This window comes from Brachyhypopomus gauderio, chromosome 2, assembly GCF_052324685.1.
Source record: "Brachyhypopomus gauderio isolate BG-103 chromosome 2, BGAUD_0.2, whole genome shotgun sequence".
NCBI classification, from domain to species: domain Eukaryota; kingdom Metazoa; phylum Chordata; class Actinopteri; order Gymnotiformes; family Hypopomidae; genus Brachyhypopomus; species Brachyhypopomus gauderio.
This window is the reverse complement of record NC_135212.1, coordinates 24,833,361-24,854,907: the sequence shown is the minus strand read 5'-3', so window position 1 is coordinate 24,854,907 and position 21,547 is coordinate 24,833,361. Positions and strand designations below refer to the sequence as shown.

Here is a 21,547-nt window from a genome sequence, read left to right as displayed (position 1 = left end):
AGTATATTATGCTGAAGGAAATTTCTTAACACAACTACACATCCTAGTTGCAGGCCTGGGTATGATCTAATTTACAGAGCAACAGGATTAAAACACACGCAATGCTTTCATTCAAGTCTGCTTTCAGCTGACAAAGCTGAATTAAATATTCTGTAAAAGTGTCCAAGTTTCTTCTGTTATTGTTTTCACATGAAGACATCTTCATTCTCTATGTTCATAAGAATATAGAGCTTGACATATATACTGAAATAGTGTTGAGATCTTAGGTATAGGTTATCTTTAGATATAAAAGTAAAACATATAAACATGTATGTTCAGCTTTGACCTCCTCAATGAGGTACCTACAAATCATGCAGTTTCACATTAACATGAATCAGAGACACAACCAAGTTGTACAACAGAATAGCTACAGACTTTTTTTTTTTGCAACACAAATCCTGCTTTAAATATTTGTTTAGAATAGTAACTGTAATTTTGGAACTCTTATGTGACTTGTCAATATGGCAATTCATGGACACAAAAATGGTTTCAGTGTTTACATAAATAATAAAAGTTTACAATATTCCAGGCTTATCTGTATTGTTTACTTATTGTGATTTTGGTTAGGTATTTCATTAAAATCCATAGCCTCAAACCTTATTTGTAAAGTACCTTAAATCATCTTGTGTATCAAATCTGGTACATAAACTTGTGCCTTTGGTCTTTATTTTCACAGGAAATCAACAAATGATAAAACACTGCCCCCTAAAGGAACATTTTGACCACTGAGTGATGACAAACAAATTTCAACATGACAAAATAATATTTATTAAAAGAGGGTTTCCAATTTAAAGGGAATATGAGTGGTTAGTATACATAAAACCAAACACTGAACTAACAAACAGGCGTGGTTTTCTACAGCTTCCTGATTGCTCTGAACAACTACTATTCTGGTACGAGAACAGAGTGCCTTCCTGTTGCATTCTAGAACACATGTAACTAAAACGTTTTTATTAGGATCTTATCCATAAAAAACAATAACAATACACACAAAAATATTCATAAACACACCAAACTAGATCTATTATTGCTTAAAAGAGATGTAGGTCAAAGGCAGGACACAAATAAACCAAACCAAAAGCAAGTTCTGTATATTATACACCCAAACTTTGATTCATTATGATTTTTTCTTCTTTTATCATCAACCAAAAGGAAAACACGGAGACCTCATGAGATCTCCTCTCTGTCCCAAGGCAAAATAAAAACTCATTATTCTGGCTTACAAGAGTCCATCCAGTGTCCCATTTCTCAAAGGAATGAAAAAAAAGTGGTTATTCCAACACCCCCCCCCCCCCCCCCCAAAAAAAAAAAAACCAAAGACAAACACATGGAAAGACTCTGTGTAGGCCCTATGTAGGCTCGGTGGAGGTTCTCTGTAAGCTCTGTCCTGCCATGCAAGTTCACTAAAGCCATCCAGCAACGTAGACGCTGGGCCTTCGTGTCTGTGAGTGCAAATCCCTTCATTGGTTGTCGATGTTCAGGGAAAAGGTTGAAATGAATACTGGTCATGTAAGCAAGCAATAGGAACCATTCATAGTCACTTGTTTCACAGGAGCGCAGGGAGTAGGAACACCAGACGATGTCTACAAACTGCAGACCAGGTGCCATGTAGTCATGTGCCATGAACGCCTTCAAAAGCCCCCACAAGGTGTCTAGGTGGTACGCTCCTGCTCATCCACTTCCAGTGCGGTTCTTCTTAGATTGCTTTTCATTTTAATAAATTCAGGGGTGTTTTCCTGCTCCTCTTCAATCTTATGCTGCTCAAGCTCCAGCTAAAAGACAAAGAAAAATACAGTCAGTCCACATGTTTGCTGCGTTTCACACTATATTCCATGCGTGCGTGTTTGTCCGTACCTGTTCGAGTTTTTGCTGCCGCTTTAGGAGCTCAATCTCCAGGTCTGATCGCTTCTTGTGGGCTTCCTGCTCTTCCTTCTGAGCCTTCAGCACCTGCTCCCTCTTCCTCTTCTCCATCACTTTCTGGAGCTCCGGTTTGTTCTGCGGAGACAGTCCTCTATGGGCCAGAAACAAGACATAAAAAAGACGTCAGCTGTGAAACATCCTTGGAGCACGCTGCGCTACACAACGCAATAAAATTCACTGCTGTTCAAAGAGTCATGGAAACAATCCTATACTGGGTAATGTGTGTGTGACAGAATGAATGAGAGACTTCCGTCAAGTCATAAACACAGATGCAATCCTCTGTGCATCACCATGGTAACCCTGTCCCAGCAATATCATGCGATTTAGATCAGGGAACAGACTCATGCAATGCTGAGAATGACCCTTTTATAAAGGCTTTCTTTCTTTATAAGGTTTTTTCCCTCCCTGTATGTTGGGGAAGGAAAGAGTACAATCTGCACACCAATGAAGAAGCAGTCGTGTTCAAAGTTTACGGCGCCGTTTGGTGAGCAAACAGCTTAACGATCTGTTTCATAGACCTGCAAATTCAGCCTTCCTCTCATACACAGCAGGCTGCTGTATTAGTAATCTGTCCTTCATCGCGCGGTTCCCTGCCTCATGCCCCTGTACCTCCATTCACTCTGTTCTGCTGGCCTGCATCCTCCCTACAGCAGCGCTGGTAACATCCTGTACGTCATTCTGCTGTGAAGATGAAGGACTGTGTTAGGAGGCATGACCCCCTCAACCTGACCAGCTGAACTGAGGCATGACCCCCTCAACCTGACCAGCTGAACTGAGGCATGACCCACTCAACCTGACCAGCTGAACTGAGGCATGACCCACTCAACCTGACCAGCTGAACTGAGGCATGACCCACTCAACCTGACCAGCAGGTGCAAGAAGGAACAGCCAGAAACCCGTTTGGAAATAGTTTTGCAAATGGCAATTTGTGTCAACAGAAGAACCGGAAACTATCATACATTTAAAGAGGAAGGTGCAAACTACTGAAGAACTACTGAAAATTCACTGATCTGATCTAAGGAAGCAACAATGGAGTTCTGGCTTCTGAGTTCTGGGAGTACGGAGGAGGTGGAGAAACAGGGCAGAATTCAAACACTCTGGCTAAAACATCCACATTCTGCCCCCTAACCGGGCATCAGAGGGCTAGATCAGGGACCACGTTTGGGCCAAACACGCTTATCCACCCTGGACTCAAAAAGTAAGATACAATAGATAATGTACTGATATTTACAGTATGTAAACTGTAGGATCATGTACAATAACCCCAAATATGAGGAGAGAAATAAACAACCAACAAAATATCATTTTCCTGTCACACCTCCCCGTCTGCTAGAGAACTGGACCATTCAAAGATCCAAAGCTGTCAGACATAACTACACTGGGATTAGATAAGACTCATCACGGTATGAATTACTTTATCACAGAAACGCATCATCCATTAGAAAACAGCGGAGCAGCTTCATGAGTCAAACAGCCTACGCAGCTTCCAGCTCATGCAGTCACTGGTTATACACACAGACCTGGAGACTCACACGCCCACCGTTCTCCTCCGAGCACACACACACGCGCGTCTGGGAGAGGGACTACGATACACAGCAACGACCACAGGCAAGCAGACAGCACGCACTTTATTAAACATGTGCAACTCGCCCCGACTGAGTGACCCTCTAGTCACTAACACATGTCCCTCCACACATGGTCTGACCCCAACCCTCACACAACACCTCCCCCACCGCAGTGTGTGCCCTGCGTGCACACCACCTGTCCCACTGTGCTCAGGTGAGATGATGAATCAAAAGGTTTACGCTCCGGAGAGCGGGACCCACATGGAGGTCATGAAGAGGAAAAAAGGTCACCATTCATTTCTTTCAACACTACCACTCCAGTTCCTTGTTGTCACATCACACACAGTGTCATCACCCCATAGGTTATATGGTAAACATAGTTAACCAATCTCCTAACAGAAGTGTTATTGTAAACAGGAATTAACACTTTTTTTTCTACCTCTAAATATTTCTTCTGTTGGTTAAATTCCCTGTTATAAAATGAAATGTATTTATTACAAGTTTTCATGTTCCACCAAAAAGAAAATACACAAACCTGTACTGAAAATTATTTCTTTGACAATACTATCAAATTTCTTTGATACTTCCCAAGTCTACAAAACACAGCTCCAAATAAAGGCCTGACCTACCCATAGAAGGAGACAGGACAGAGAGACAGACAGGAGAATGAGACAAGCAGGGAACCTTGGGGTATGTAATGCTGCTAATGTAACTCCATCTCTATTCATCCCTACAAGTGCCATACTGACTCCACACTAAGCATTTCCTTATCCAACCGAAACTCAAGCACAAACATCATCCAGCTGTGAGGCCTACAGGTACCTCAGCTATTCCTGTAGTTGTACCTTAGCAACACCTACAGTAGGAACCCGCCAGCACAGAGTCGTGGGCGGGGTCTGGCATCGATGCACATGGTAAAGAGCCAGTAAAATCTTTTCCATTCTCATTAGGTTGTGCATGGGCTCTTTGAAGAGGAGGTGTGGTGGATCACAAAGACAAAGACGGCCCTGGAACACTGAACAGGGGAAACACACACACACACACACACACACACATCTGATTGATGCACACTTTCCTCTTACTGCCTACTGCTTCTCTACTGTCGGTCCAACGTAAGCAATAAACGTACCTGGAGATGTAGTGGAATCTGACAATGTTCTGTTATTGCTCTTTTCATTACGCAGGAGATGCAACATGCTTTCAAATAATTCTTTTGGCTTATTTTCTCAATAAAAGAGGTTCACCAATGTAATAAAACCAGTTTACAAAATGGACTCTAGTCCTCAATTGTACCTCCAGCATTATGTTTTGACTAGCTGAGAGAACTGAATGAAGAGGATTTGAAACCAGCTGACAAAAGTGGGGTTAAAAGGTCAAATAGCTAGCAGGCCTGAGCCATGGTGCTCCCAGTGCTGCTGGTACGATGCAGTATAATCCTGAATCAGGAGAGGGTTCTGGAAGACCGGTGCTGCCTTTTCTCAGAAGTCAGTTTTAAACATCTCCAGAATATTCAGTTCACTTCAGGTTTCTTCTCCGTGAAGTTGATTTTACAGACAACGCTGATCTACCTGAAGCTGGAAAGTTAATGTGCGTCACTGCCCAGTACTGCTGTGGAGATCATTCATGATTCTAATGTAAACAATGAATGTTCAGTGTTGGCGGAGTCAATATGAATAACATGTGGCTATATAAACTCAGTCGATAACAAACACTGACCTTTACTATATTAACCAACCCCGCCCTGCTATAAATGGCACAACTGCCATCAATCCCAGCCTGCAACACACTAAGGCAACACACTGGCTGGGGGAATGGTAGGACAGCTATGAGGAAGCCATGAGAATAAACAACAGGGGATTTGGCAAAAATTAAGACAATGCACATGAAATGATGCACATGTCACAACACTGATTACACACCAGACTGTGTAAAAGAAGCTAAAGCTAGAATTCTGGGTAGATGGGGAAAAAAGACAAGCTTAAGGAGGAGGAGAGGAGGAGTGGAAGAGAGGAGGAGAGGAGGTGGAGAGGCTGGGCATGTCTGGAGCTTCACCTCTTCTGATTCATCAGGAGCTCTCGATGTAGATCTTGATGGTTTCTGGACGTTTTTACTGGATTGATGAGTTTCTTGGGCTTAATGAGCTCATCACAGTCTCCGTCCATGTAGTCTGGTTCTGCCATGACGCTGTGCACACGAGGGAACCCCTCTACCAACTCCGACTGCTCCAGACCTGTCGGAGGAAGAGACATCCATAATATCATCCTACATTAAGATTTCACACAAAGAGTTGCACTACTCTGTAGCTGTGTACTATACACATGTACAGAATGTGACAAACAGGGTCATTACTGAGAAGGAAAGGAACTGCAGTCAGTGCTCTAAGAGACACTAATGTGCATCATTAAAGGCATTTAAAGGAACAACACAGTTGTGGACAGGGCACACCAGAACTCCGAGCATGCGTAAGGACTCTATAGCAAGGAAAACAACACAGGCACAGAGGAGGCACGTGCTCCGGGCTCGAGCCGCAGAGGAAAGTGTAAAGGCTCCTCACTCCTCACAGCCTGCACCTTATATCGCGCTTTGATTTACCATGTGAATCACAACCTTCTCTGCATGTGACAATTAGCTGGACAGTCAAAAACACTGAAAAGACGAAAAACGCCAAATCTGGTACACTGGCAGGTTCAGAAAAAATCCCCGAAAATCTCACGGAAACCGTTCAAACACTTACCTTGCATAAAGGGACACACTGTGTATCTGAACACGGTGGCCATCGCGGCTAAACCTGACAAGAAACCGTATAAAGAAACTTGCAGGTGACCAGGACGATCGTGATCGTGCGTCTTATAGCGCACAGGGCTGAAAGTCCTCAGCCCACCGCTTTATTCCCTAAACGCCCACTCACTCCAGCAGTGAAACCTTTAATAGCTGCGACACACATAAAACGTACGATACGCAAAAAAACAGCACGGCATACTTTCTCTTCGCAAAAACTAAACTACTGCGCGAAGTTTAAGGGAGTTTCGAGCGGGACAAACATTATGAAGTAAGAGTATTGATAGTTTATATCTGAAACATTGATAAATCTACTGTACAATAGCCTAGGACCCACGCTGATCATTGACTATTCTGAAAACGCCACCTAATTTTGGTTTAATAGACGAGTAAAACGTCTGTTGAAAAAACGTAGGCTATAATTAATTTTCATAAGATCATTTTAGACGACATTGTTACGTGCATTTTCTCGACATGGTAGATTACAGACGAGAGCCAAACGGATTGTTATTCGGTAAATAAACGTATTGTCACAGTGTATCCACTAGAGGTCGCCACGACACTCACATTCAAATTAACATGTCTCATAAAAGAGGGACGCAATTAGACAACAAAACAATTTGTTAATGATCTGATAATCTAGAATTAAGTATGTGGACAAGCGAGAATTCTCAAAAATAGCAGATCCATCAGAAAACCGTTGGACTGCATTTATTTTTATTTTACAAAAGTTTTTTTGTAATCCAAAAACATTCCAAATAGCCTAAACTAAAAGTGACATTACCCTGAGTTAATCGTACCCAGATGTTAGATCTTTGACCAAGACATTAGACTTTAAAGTAGGTCAAATCTTAACCACACCTTCCTGTCCACAAGTGTGAGTGGAAAGCTCTGAGGTAGAGCATGCTGAGAAAACCATCAGAATGGCAGCCACACACACTGAGCACTTCACTAGTGAGCTAGCTCCCTCTTTGGGAGGCCTGTGACTTCACGGCTGTAGTCCATTTGAGGGGTCGACATCTACACATTCATCATGACACAACAGGTGCTTCAGATTGATTACTATCAATACGTGGTTTCGGTATATATGAGCATCAGGTACATAATTGGCTAAGGAATATGTAAGATGATTTGTATTTTAAGTACCAGTAGCCACAGCAGAGCTGTTTATCATAGACATTTCCCTCCACACAGTGAGGAAGAACTACCAGGTTCTGATAAAAGGAATCGATAGTGAAGGAGCTCTGGGTGCTCTGTGATCACCAGAGCCGTTTCTCCGAGGAGGAGCAGGAAAAGGACACATGCGGCTCAGTAGCAGTGGAGAAGATGGAGAGGACACAGAGGATGGAGAAGAGACACAGCAGTGCCTGCTGTTTCCTAGGCACTCGGCAAAGCCACCACAGACACAGAATGATGGAGGAGGAGTTGGAGTAGCAGCTGGCAGGCTATTACACCACCTGACCCTCCGCCTTTCTCTGTGGGCACTTCTCCACCCACCAGGAAGGCGTATTAGTCCATCCACTCTCCCTTAAAGTCCCTTTATTGTTTAATTCTGCAGGCTCGCTCTCTCTCCCTCACACACACACACACACACACGTTGTGCATTTGTCCTCAAGGAACTGGATTTGGAGAGGAATCGTATTTATTTCCACTGGAATTTTACAACCCACAAAGTCAATGTGTCCTATGGAAAGAATAACAGGAACAAGGCAAGTGTGGAAATTCTCCTGAGGTTAAGAATTTAGTTCCCACAATCCTCTAAAGGCCTGTCAGCTCGGATCAGCATGGCATAATTAGTCCTGCCAAATGAACTCATCAGGTTCAAAACAAGGCAATCTGACCAATCCCAATAATAAACTGAATATAGTGCAGTCTTGGGGTTGGACTCTGTTACCAAAAGCTACATTTGAATGGTAGACCATCAGATTCCTTAGAAATTCTTCCACTTTCCAGCACACACACACACACACACACACACACACACACAATTAACACACACACCATCTGTGGTAGTTTAGTCCACCTGGGCATTTCCCCTTATATTGTTTCTGGTCCACTAGAGGAGAGCTCTAACTTAGGGGTGAGTGAAGTAGGTCAGAGAGACAGATGATTGCATGTCAGAATCTCACTCACAACGTTGTGGTGAAAGGTGGAATAACTGAAATAATAACATGATGTATTCTATACTACGTTTCCACACTGACAGAATTCATGTGCCCAGTGACTGGCTGGATAAGTAATGGTATCCTTGTCCTGACAGTTCAGCCACTGTAGGTCAACCATAGATCAGACATGCCCAAGATAATGTCACAGTTCACTTTGATGTCATCCTGTGATGTCACAATGTTCTGTCACAGTTCATTGTGATGTAATATTGAAGTTCACGCTGATTTCACATTGTAACGTCACAGTTTGCTGTGCTGAAAGACCATCACCTCAAAAGAGCCAGTACATTTGTACACCAGTCCAGTTTAGCCAGTATATCCCATTATTAAAGGCATACTCAGCATAGCACCAGTTGGTTGGACTGGGATTAGGACACTTCTCTCATTACAGAGTGTCTCTGCTCACACTGCACCGTGTCATGTGTCTGAGAGAAAGCATACATTTATGACGATCTTTGACAAAAGAAACATGATTATTAACACATTTCAGAGTATTTTGTAATTACAAATCAGAATTTAAAAAGATTTTTGGCAATAATAGTAAAACAAAAAAAAACATTTTTATTTAATGCATCCCCTGAAGTGTGGCTCCTTGAAAAAGATTGGCAACTTGTATGTATTCACTGCAAACCCATACACACGCACACGCGCACACACACACACACACATACATACACACACACACACACACACACACACACGTCATAGCCACAAGAGCGTTTACAAAATCTTACAAACATACACACCCAGCAGAAGTAAACAGAAAAGTCAGAAGGAGCATCACCAGGAAAGTGTTTAGAGGCCATTTCTTAGAACTACAGGCATTTTGCTACATGCAGCTCTATGGAGACATAAGTCAACAACAGAACGAAGCGCGAAGTAAAGCGTGTACCACAGAGCTATCACTGCTTCTGCGGTTAACAGTTACTTGAAAAGTGTGTGGCTGGGTGGAGGTGTGGAGAGGTCTGCCTATAAAAACGGCCAAACCCCTTTAAGGAAGTGAAGCCTCTTGAGTGAGAGTCTGTGTGCTAAACTTAGCTGTCCTTACAAATCAAACAGGCAAATACAAATACGTCCGTTATCTCATCACTGTCAAAATGGCTTCAGACGTGTATTTTAGCTCATGCCTCAAAAAAACAAGCTATAAATGATCACACACACGTTCACAACCAGGTTCCGGTGTGTGATTTGCTAACTGTAACCATGAAGAAGCTACTTCCTATTGCAAAAATGCAAAAAACAAAGCTGCCCCATTCTCTCACTCTCACTCTCTCTCCTCCTTTTTCTGCCGTTCTCTGAACGGAAGCTCATGTACTTCAGCAATGTCCACATACCAAGGAAGCACAGATGACACTGATGACTTTGAGAGTCCTGAAGTGTGTGCGTGCCACAGCGTGCGTCTGCTCAGTGGAGCGCGTGACTCACTCAGACGGACTAAAACACCAGTTTATGTCACGCTTAAAGAATGTGATGAACCTGCAGAGGATTTGTCCGGTGTTTTTCTACGAGGACATAAGACAGAATGTTCTGGCAGAGGTAGAAATACACAAACATTAAAGTGTACACACACACACACACACACACGCACGCACATATAGTATATTTCATACATACATGCCTCTGGTACCAAAATACATCTTACTATTTTATACCAAAAGACCATTTTCTAATGCAGTGTATTATTTGTCACCATACGTCATTACACACTACACAATCTCTTAGGGAGGCCCTGGTTCATATGGACTGTGCTCAGTTACATGTCAGAGGTCAGAGGACATGGCGCCTGTTCTAGGAAGGTCAGGTGTGCGTTTGTGCAAGAGAGAGTGTGTGTAGCAGCTGTGTGCTAAAGCACAAAGACTGCAGTATAGCAGAGCTGTATACTCATCATATGGGGTCAGCACCTGTTACATCACAAGTGAAGTTTAAGGGCCTTTAAGGAGGTGTGTGTGTGTGTGTGCGTGTGTGTGCATGTCACAAAGAATGGTGATTATGATCCTTATTTACTTACCTAGACAACTTATTTACCTAGAATGAAATCAGATTTTGTTTATTATAACAGTAAAAGTGATGTCACTTCATGTCACAATATTGTAAGGTCCATGCTGAGATGTTTGGTCATGAAGAGAGGAGTCTCACTGATGCACTCATGCCTCATAAGCACACTGGCTCTCTGTCACAGTTAAAGAGATTAGCTGGCATCAGCAACACACTGACACACAGACACTCACAACCCTCCAGCTGCCCCTGTTATCCACATAGTGTAAATAAGCCACGAGAGACTGCTGACCTGATCGCAACCAAACAATGCGCGGGTGTGCGTACACACACACACACACACACACACACACACACACACACACACACACACACACACACACACACACACGCGCGTGTGCGCACACATACACACACACTCATTTTTTCTTCATTGAATGTTACTGGACTTCTTTCAGTTACTTCTACATGAATCTTCTTACATGAACGTCTTAGCTTTCTGGTAGGCCTGTGTTTAAAAAATCGATTTTCCGATTCAGGATCGATTCGCATATGATGATCTGATTATCGATTCGTACGTCCAAAGATCGATTTTTTAGTAATCTTTTACCCCCGCCTCGTCACTGAATTCACGCAGGCGTGCTCGGTCTAACTAACTGTAAAACAACATGGCGTCGGACAGTGCCGGTAACGACGATAGTCAAATCGGAAATCTAAAAGCAGAAGGACAGTTTATCCAGTGTCAGTGACTATTTACAGTTAGTCCATGTCACTGACAGTTTACCCAGTGTTTTTACAGTTTAAAAAAGTTTAAAATGTTCTTGTAACGTTGGGCGCAAGGCGATGGACGAGACAGAATTCTTTGCACTTTCCAAATCGTTACCTTTATTACATTTACCGAAGCGCAGACAGCGCACATAAAACACGTTTACATAGAACATGTGTGACTCAAACAACGACGAGCACCGGACGCTGCGCGAACACACAAACCCCACGAGGTGAGACGGATTATCACAAGACGCACCCGCACCCACGGAGATACGCAGACGAGTAGACGCAGACAACGTTAACACACGCCCAACAGTGAGGGGTCGGGGACCGTAACATGACAGTTCTGTTCTTATATTCGCACTTTAAAGAAAAATACACGTTTACTTTTTATACTTTCAGTTTATTAAGTGTGAGCACTTTTAAAATAAAAATGCATTTGGTAGCAACAGCTTTTGAGTGAATTCTTAATTATTTCAATCATAATAATAATGCACTGGTTAGTGTCCCAGTAGGAGTCCACTGTTGCAGATATAGACACCTCAAAGATGTCCTCTGTTTATTGTCCAGCCGTCAGTAACTACCAACTACCAGTAACTATTTGCTGATTAATATCGATATAATACTAGTTTTAACATGTTGCTTCTGTACATAGTCAGGAAACAGCTCAAATACATTTTTAATAACACTAAACCCCGAATTGGATTGAATCGGATCGAATCGATTGAATCGGATTAAATCGAAATAAATCGAAATAAATCGATTCTTGATCTTCGGAATCGGATCGATTCTTGGAATTTGAATTGATACCCAGCCCTACTTTCTGGGATATTAAAAATTAGAAGAAAAGAAATACGGAACAGAATGGGTATGGGGAGCGGAGGGAACACCGCAGGGCCACCGTAGAAATACGGGACAGAGAGGGTGTGTATGGGGAGCGGAGGTAACACCGCAGGGCCACCGTAGAAATACGGGACAGAGAGGGTGTGTATGGGGAACGGAGGGAACACCGCAGGGCCACCGTAGAAATACGGGACAGAGAGGGTGTGTGTGGGAAGCGGAGGGAACACCGCAGGGCCACCATAGAAATACGGGACAGAGAGGGTGTGTATGGGGAGCGGAGGGAACACCGCAGGGCCTCTTTGTTCAGTATCAGCCTCTTGACTGGGAAAGAAATCAATGTGTGCAGTAGAGATTTGGGCTGCAATTGGTCAGCTGACAGATTTACAGACAACTGTCCATGACAGACCTGCTCTATGGATTCCACAAATACACACACACACACACACACACACACACACACATTTCCCAACAGTTTATTATGTATGAAGCCATAACAAATCTAGGCATCACTTATGGATGTGATTTTCGAATACACAGACCATCACTACAGCCATAGTGCCTCATTTTATTACATGCTTCTCCACTAGCTGATCAGTTTTACTATATTCACTTCTATCAATCTCCAGAGGAGACTACATAAGCACTACTTCCTGTCCTGCATGGACACGGGACACTTTACACTAGCCTACATTACATTTCCTACATGTTCAGTAGACATCATGTATTTCAGCTGACAACACAGGACCATGCACCCCACCAAACATCACATCCACCTCCACCCCTAGCTCCACCTCCTACACCACCCCCAACCTTAGCTCCACCCGCATGTTTTTCAGATGCCTGGCAGCCCTGGTCAGGCAGCATGGCACTGTGAACTGCAGGCGCCACCTCTTTGTTCAGGGAAGAACAAAAACAACAGCTACATCTTTGTTTAAGGCAGTGCTACACCTATGTTTACCACACTGCTACATCTTTGTTAAAAGCAGTGCTACATCTTTGTTGAACAAAATAAAATCAGCTCATTGTACATTGGACAAAAAATTTCATTTTCATTGATTTCCAATTAGTAAACCCACCAATCCTATCACTGTATAAATGTCATATGAAAATGTGTTTTTATTTTAATGGGGTATCATGTTTCACCCAGAGGTTTTTTCCACATACTTGCATACACATTTCAGACACACACACACACACACACACACGCGCGCGCGCACACGCCTTCTTTAAAATAACCCCTGGTGTTGTTTTGATCATGTAAATGTTGGCCAGGTGATCTGGAACAGTTGGACAGTTTCTGCCTGTATGTGTGTGTGTATATATATGTGTGTTTGTGTAACTGCAGGACTGCAGGCTAAAGCCCTTTGCGCTGTTATTCCAAACTACAAGTGTGATTAATGCACAGCTTACCTCGTCCTTTGTGTGCATGTGTGTGTAGCTTGGCAGAGCAACAGCATGTTTCTGCCACATCAGGGACCGAGAGGGAACGTCTCGGATACTTTCTGATAAACCAATTACCATCCACATGAATACTTATCCACACCCCTGTCTCACAGTATCGCCCAATAAGAGCACTGGAACTGGAGCAAAACAAAACAACTCTGGCATGATTCTCATCAAGTCCCTGGATGATGATGTCACAATAGAAAGCCATGGCAACGGGAAACAAAGAACATACACACGTGTCATGCTGTATGATTTCAGAGCAGTAACAGTTTCTACCAGACTTCATTGCTTAACTATAAACACCCATCAGTGTTTATACAGTGATGCTGATGTAATCAGATCAGTTAATCATTAGCACAGAGAGAAAAGAGTAAAGGATGAGGACAGAGCGAATGTGGGCCAACAGAGGAAGCAACAAAAAAACAGACAGCTCTCAAAGCACAAGTTCCACTACAGAGAATACACACACTTCCACACAACAACGTAGAACCAGCAACAGTGTCACACACACTTCCACACAACAACGTAGAACCAGCAACAGTGTCACACACACTTCCACACAACAACGTAGAACCAGCAACAGTGTCACACACACTTCCACACAACAACGTAGAACCAGCAACAGTGTCACACACACTTCCACACAACAACGTAGAACCAGCAACAGTGTCCACACCCTCAAAAACATACAATTAATATAAACAGGTCTTAAGAAGCATGCGCATGAATATGTCCTGGGAAGGCTTTTTTACCCCTCTACAATCAAGATAAGCACAACAATAACTGTAAACACAGACACAGCTACACCCACCCCAAAACGTGCCATGTACATACAACATAGTCTGGTGGCTGGCAGCCTACAGACACTTTGGGCAGTTTGTACAGTGGAGCATCCAATAATAAAAGCAAGACTGTAGTGATGAGAACTCCATCACAAAGATACAACGGCACCAGCAGTTACGCCAAACCGCACTGTGCCAACGTTCTAAAAACCCGACTCCACAACTATCACACAGTCCACGTGCTTCAAGTCACTGAGTCTGCTGCTGTTTGAGAAAGTCAACTAAACTACAGCGGCAAACGTTAGATGAGCTCTCGAGGTCTGCTGGTCCTTCACATGGCATGTACGTGTGAGTGAAACACACCACACTGACAGACAACAGTTTTAAGACCCATGACAGTCTTATAAAACTCACAAGGGCCTCCTCTCTGCAGTCATTTTAACCATAAAGATCGCTCATAGAGAGAGGACATGCTCATTAGAAAGCCTCACATGTGTGTGTGTGTGTGTGTGTGTGTGTGTGTGTATGTCTGTGTGGGAGGGGGTTGTTTTTATGATATATAAATAAGACACCCACTACAAGCAAATGTCAAAGACAAAAAGCAAAATGTTCCAGGACAAATCAAAATGTCGGCGATTAAAAAATCTGAATCCCAGAATGTCAAGACTATAGAGATGACCGTCCCCGTTTAAGAACCCAATTTGCTAAGACGCGAAAAACAACAAAACCCGTCTTACAGAGAGATCAGTACTGGCATAACTGTTCCCTCATGTACTGGTCAGAACTGAAGCACACAGAGAGCAGCGTCCACTGCGCGAACCGGCCCACACAGGACAAGGAAAGAAGCTTCGCTCACTCTCTCTTAATCATGTTTACACTTTCTTTTTTATTATTGTTCACACACACAGAGAAAGACAAAGAGAAACAGACAAGGACACACACAGGAGACAGGAAAGAGTTTCATAGCACTGGAGGGGGTGGGGGAGCTGGTTCAAAGATCAAAAAACAGATGTAAGACGTTTGACGAAATACTCTCCAAATAGCAAACACATGTGGTCAGACTCTCCCTCCTCTTACTGTCTTCTTGAGCGGAGCAACCCGCTCTGGTATGCCCCACTCTCGCTCAGACACTGGAGCTCCACTGGAAGAATGTTCCCATCTCATTTCTTAATGAAAGATATGCAGTACTCAGCAGATTTGTACTAGAAGGCCCTTTATAGGACCTGTCATTGTGCTGCACTATTTTAAAGGTGTTTTAAAGTGTGCTTAAAAAACACAAAAACAACAACACATACAGTAGATTGTTGCTGAATGTATAAACTCCAAGAGTAGACAGGTAGCCTTCCCTTTCATACTTTGGCATTTAGTGTAACCTAAATATCAAAGAGATAAATGTAGACAGAAGGAAAGGCGACGCTCTCTCTCTCTCACACACACACACTTGTCAGGCTGTCAAGCACTGCAACAGACATGATACAACTTGACTAATTCCATGTTGCTGAAGTCACAGCTTCTAGTCCTACATCCCAGGTCTACTGAGATGAACTGAACGCTAAACATCTCAGTTCAACAGACACTCTCCCACTGTATGCAAATCTGGCTAACCTGTCATTTAGGCCTGAACACTTTTGTGAGCATTACACCAAATTAAAACGACTGCGACCCATTTGATTTAGGAGCGCTTTGAACGTTCATTAATATGATTAATTCTTTGCATTATTAAAATTAAAATTTTAGCGATCAAAGCCTTAGGACGTTCAGGTTCTCAACAGTGTACCAACTGCAGGTTAACAACAATACCATACATGAAAGTAGATTAATTGAGTTCTATGGACGGTTTTGTTTGGTATTGTTGTTGTTGCAACACTATTCTCCGAACAAAAGATCGGGCTGTTGTTTTACTTGTTACTGTCCGAGCAAAAACGTGAGAGTGATGTAATATTTTGAAACAAAACGCCAGAGACGCAAGAGCGAGCTCCCATCAACAACACAGGTCCCGCACGCGGTGCCCAACATAATAGATGCGCTTTCGATACACACGTCCCATAAAAAAACCATTTAATACTCACCTCACAATTACTTTAAAGGACACTTCTCCGACAAACTATTTCAACTGGATCGTACGAAAAGCCGCTGGAAACACATTAGCTGATTTTTATATATCACTTCTCCGTTAAGGTGTGTCTGCAAATCTCTCCTGGAAACAGTTCAGTAGTAGACAAGACCCATAGAAAATGTAAATGAATACTTGAGGGGGGTGGCCAACGTGAGCGAGCGCCTGAGTCACACGCCAGACTCCGCCCATCTCTTTCATGCGTTCTCATGGCGGGGAGACCCCGACACTCGGCTGGGCGTGGCACAGAGACGGTGGGCGGGGCCTGTGAGGCTCCGGCGCACACAAAGCAGGATAGCCTCCCTCTCACGATGGATACTTTACCGTTATTGTCTTCTTTTACAGCACACACGACGTGATTTGACTTTAAGTGTCGGTTGTCTGCTGCTGCAGATTTAGCATTAGTACACGTACGCACATGTATGAGGAGGGTGGGCATATATGTGATTTTAATCCGGTTGGAAGACAATACAGAGTCTCGCGACATTTTTTGGTACATATGGCAGACATCAGTTAGACTCGGACTTGAGCGCGCGAGTGACGTGAATGGTGACCATGCTGCGCGGAGAATATAGATGTGTCATGCACTTAGCTAAAGGCAGGCTTTCCCATAAGTGACGTAGTGAGCTCGGGTGTGTGTGTGGGGGGGGGGTGTTAGGAAGGATGCAGCAAGTTCACCAAGTTTGTTTTACAGCTGAGTCGCGTGTGGAAAAATAAGTAATAACGTAGACCTCTTGGATTCCCTTTCTTTATTTCTCTCTCTCTCTCTCTCTCTCTCTCTCTCTCTCTCTCTCTCTCTCTCTCTCTCTCTCTCTGTCTCTCTCTCTCTCTGACTCAAGGTTATGCCCCGCATTCCACAGTCCCGCACTAGTGTAATGGGGAAGAGCGCCACAGCGTTCTATAACCCCAGAAGGGTGAGTCATAGTTGGGGGAGATCTAAAGGTTAACCTGAACTGCCTCCCAGCAGAACTTTCAGGAAACAGATGTGGCCTGTATATGGAGACAGGGGAGGGTCTGGTGTTTGGAGCTGACGAGATTCGGACGGAATCGGACAATCCCCAGAGATCCAGTCAATACTTCAGAATACCAATGACGGAAAATTCAAGGCATTTTTTTCCCTAAATTTCCCGTCAACAGAATCTCTCTACTTACAGTTGTTTTCTTATTTCCCCCTCCTGGTGAGTCTGCTCTGATTTGTGTTATTTTACAGCACGTACTTGGGGAAGAGTTTATTATGCACAAAATCTGTCCTCTTGTAACATCATCCATGGCAGCACTGTGCTAGACTCAACTGTTCCTGACGCAACTGTTCTAGACTCAACTGTTGTCAACTGTTGCAAGACAGGTGCACAAGTACAGTCATTGTGAGGAAATGACAGAGATAGAGATAAGTGAGATAACAGCAGATCTGAAGGGAAATTCACAGACAAAAGAACAGAGATACAGAAACTGCCATGACATTGTGACCTGGCATTTATGGCATGGGGCATCTGAAAACACATCTGGCACATCTTTGCTTTAGTTTCAATCATGTCCCCCATCAGTCCAGCTACGGTTGGAAACTGAGTTTTGCCTCCCTGCTGTATGAAGGGGTCTTGGGTCTCAAATAACTAGGCTACCACAAAATAGTTTCCTACTTGAAAGGAAATGATATCTGAAACCATGATGATGGTTTTAACTTCCTCATTTGCATTGCTCACATTTTTTGATAAAAGTTAGGTCTACATTACATAATATAGCAATATTCTATGCAACTTGTAAGACTAGATTAGATTAAATTATTAGATTGGATTATATATTTAGGCAATTGCACACAGCTTTAAGACTAGTGTTTTTTCAGTAGTAGTATGTTTTATCCAAACAGCATGAGCTTCTTCTCCACTGAGTAACACTTCTTTCATGTCCTCATGGTAACAATCACTGAGACGTCCTAATGCTCCTCTACAAATAATGTAAGCAAACTGTCAAAACTGATTTTAGAAGGCAGGATATCACAAATAATTGGCCATAAATGCAGACTTTCTTAGTGCAACCTTGTTCTGTTTTGGATTTAGGACCCACTTTTACAGTGAGTGTATCTAACTGGAAAACAGACTGAGAGTTTAAAATCTGAACCAGCGATGGTGAAGGTGCTGCAGAAGCTCATTTTACCAGAACATATTTTACCAATATGACAGTAAATGTGCTACTTGTGAAATAAACCCACACTCTTAGCATTACTAGCACCAAATGCTACCTGGACCTCCAGGTGTGGTACAAATTACAAGAAAAAGGAACTTAAGCCTGAGGCTTGTGAAAGCTACACATTAATTGAAATATAATTGGATTACTAAATAGATGGGCAATGCATTTTTACATTTCTTTATATGCCATTTTAGTGGCTAGTCGGAGTCACGGGGGGCTGAAGCCAATCCCAGTATCTCCAGGCAAAGGCAGGATACACCACGGGCAGGTCGCCAGCCCACCACATGGTCCTATTATGCTCATTTTAAATATTCATAATGTTTAGGTTCTACTAGAATAGATTTACAAACTTCAAGGTCTGAAAAAACAAAATCTTTCTCATACTGTACACCTATTTTCATCCTCTATCTCAAGCCTATGTCTTTAAGCTCCTCCTCCCAATGAGCTCAGTCTCCTCTGATTGGTCAGCCTGCCCATTTTGTCCTAACTTGTCAACTGTCAGACTGATCCTGCCCCTACATGTTCCACCCCAGTCTTGATGTCTGTACATAGACCATTGTCTCTTGAGCAGCTGTAAACACCAATGTGTTTGAAATCATGTTAGAAATCATTACATTGTCTGGTAGTTTCAATGCTCTTTGTGGTCTTGCAAACAAACGTGAAACTCTGCAGGTGAGCAGAATTCATTATAATATACTGTATGTGTAAAAATATAGGGGTTATTAACTAGACATGTAGATAACCTTCTGCTGGAGGAGACCCAGCCCCAGTGAGGCAGCAAGCCAATCAACGGCCTCCAACATCAAGTTCCAAAAACATTCGTTTGCAGTAGTAGTGGTTCAGAATTGCCCTACCCACTCTGTGGATAGACGACACAGGTCTAGCCCACTTTCGTTTGCAAAGAGAGGCTTGGTTAAGACTTTGACCGAGTATACTAGGCTGATGGCTTCAGCGATTTCTTTGGTGCAGTGGGTCTTATAATGAGTGACACCTACTGTCACCTCAGATGTATAGTCACAATAACCACAGTTTGTCTGACAGCACACATTTGTGGAGAGATCCTGCTGTCCTGTTAGCATGGATCCCCCTTTGGGCATGTCCTTCTGAATAATGCTGATTACACGTGTCCCTGACGCATTGCGGCCCAACTCTCATGGGTATAGTCATGAATGGTGTGTGGCCTCGTTTGGGTCAGGTGCACATAAATCTTCTGGAACATTCTTGGTGTTTTGGAACATTCTTGGATTTTCTGAGTGTGTGAGTGTAATGGTGAATGATATAGGTTACCACCATGGAGTTGATGCTGAGCTTTTATGCTCAGCATCCAGTTTCTGCCCTTCCTCATGACAAATTAAATGGGGATATTGAAACATGAGGGGTGAAACCTTATTGACTCATCTTCAAGTGCTGGCTCAGTTGTGCCAGAGATTCATGGAGGCCACTGTATATCTCTTCATATCACAGGAAAATTTTTCTCGACTAGATGAAAATGCTCTACTGATAACTCTACACTGGCCATCCAAGCACTGGGTGCTGTCTGTCTTGCATGGCGGGACTATGTGCTTCCAGGAATATTGCTGAGTGGTAGAGTTGTGTTTTCTGCTGTTGGGGTGTAATTAATGGGTATTTCTGCCTATCAAGTGTTCTGGTCTAGTGCTTATGGAAGAGGTACATTACATGTTCGTAGAAGAGGTGTCAATGTCTGGAGTCCACTGGTGTCCACTGGTGCTGAGTGCTCTTAGTAATCACCCCTTTGAGCCCCTAGGGGATTTTGAGTTGAAGTGTCTCTCTCTATAAACAGCTTTGCTTATGCCTCTGACCATGTGGAAAAGGATGAGTGATTTAGAGGTATTGTCCATCTGTCCCTCACATCTGCAGTTTGACTTCCACTTCACTGGTCTTCGTCTGCACCCTAATCCTGTGGTTGTGCGCAGTAGTGGAACTGGTGGCCTTTCACCCCCACCCTTGCAAATAAGAGGCTTAACTGCTTATTTCCCGTCAGGGCCGTCAATATATAACCAGGACGGTGGTTCTTAGGAGGCCCGAACAACTGTTAGTGTCATGGGCCTCTCCTCATAAGGGGATGTCTTACCAAACACTCTGCCACTCGATTGTGGAGGTGATTACTGCAGCTTATAAGTCAAAAGCTCCCAACTATCAAAGGCACTGTAGTGAAGGCCTTGCAATAACAGAGTAAGGTCCTTGCACAGGGATTGGAAGAAATCTTTGTAGAATAACAATCTAGTGCAGGGGTAATCAATTAAATCTTTCCGCGGTCCATTTTTGGCAGATAGCTCAGACCTTAGGTCCGGGTCCGCGGTGGCGAACGAAAGTTGTTGAGCGGGGGGGGGCGAACGTAACACTCAAATGGGTGGTGAATGTAACACTCATCTGAAAATAAATTCTCCGGTTTAAAATATAGTCTCCCGTTAAATTTTTTTTGGCATTTGGGTCCGTATCCAGTTAATCAGGAATGTGATTGGGTCCGGACAGGACGGCGTTCGGGTCCGGATCCGGACCGCGGTCCGCCATTTGGTGATACCTGATCTAGTGGATCAACTGTAGCAATACAGGCAGAGGCAGAGCCTGTTCACAGAATTGACCTGTTATTTACAACCAGATGTTGTGTCATTGCAGCTTCCGTAGTTGGTCACACCCAAGAGGAAACACCTCACCTTATCAGAGAACCAGGGTTTATATTAAGTAACCCAGTGTTTCTGTGGGAGAGAGTTACTAAATCCGCTATGTACTTTAAGCTTTGTAACTTTGTAGAGTATTAACACACACAAAAAGCTACATAACACTAAAAGAAAGGGGAAAACAGAAAAGCATAATAGGTCCCCTTTAATGTATATTACTAATAATTTGAGGCTATTTATAATCACAGGACAATCACTTATACAACACCATCCACTGCACCATATACAACAAATCTTAATCTCTGCTTTA

General features: G+C 43.3%; 1 protein-coding gene across 4 annotated transcripts in view; it reads right to left on the bottom strand.

Annotated features, from left to right (window-relative positions):
• Nucleotides 1–769: 769 nt before the first annotated feature.
• Nucleotides 770–21,547, bottom strand: part of fam107b (family with sequence similarity 107 member B) — a 38,975-nt gene continuing 18,197 nt past the window's right edge. The window contains exons 1-4 of one of the 4 annotated variants that reach the window (XM_076992361.1): nucleotides 6,259–6,905; nucleotides 5,577–5,754; nucleotides 1,894–2,050; nucleotides 770–1,811 (exon numbers count right to left, since the gene is read on the bottom strand). In XM_076992361.1, coding sequence (XP_076848476.1) covers nucleotides 1,692–1,811; nucleotides 1,894–2,050; nucleotides 5,577–5,754; nucleotides 6,259–6,301 — 498 coding nt within the window. In that variant the 5' untranslated portion in view covers nucleotides 6,302–6,905 and the 3' untranslated portion in view covers nucleotides 770–1,691. Of the gene's footprint in view, nucleotides 1,812–1,893; nucleotides 2,051–5,576; nucleotides 5,755–6,258; nucleotides 6,906–7,163; nucleotides 7,341–16,370; nucleotides 16,559–21,547 lie in introns of those variants that run through there. The other 3 variants (XM_076992360.1, XM_076992362.1, XM_076992357.1) reach the window with 3 other exon arrangements.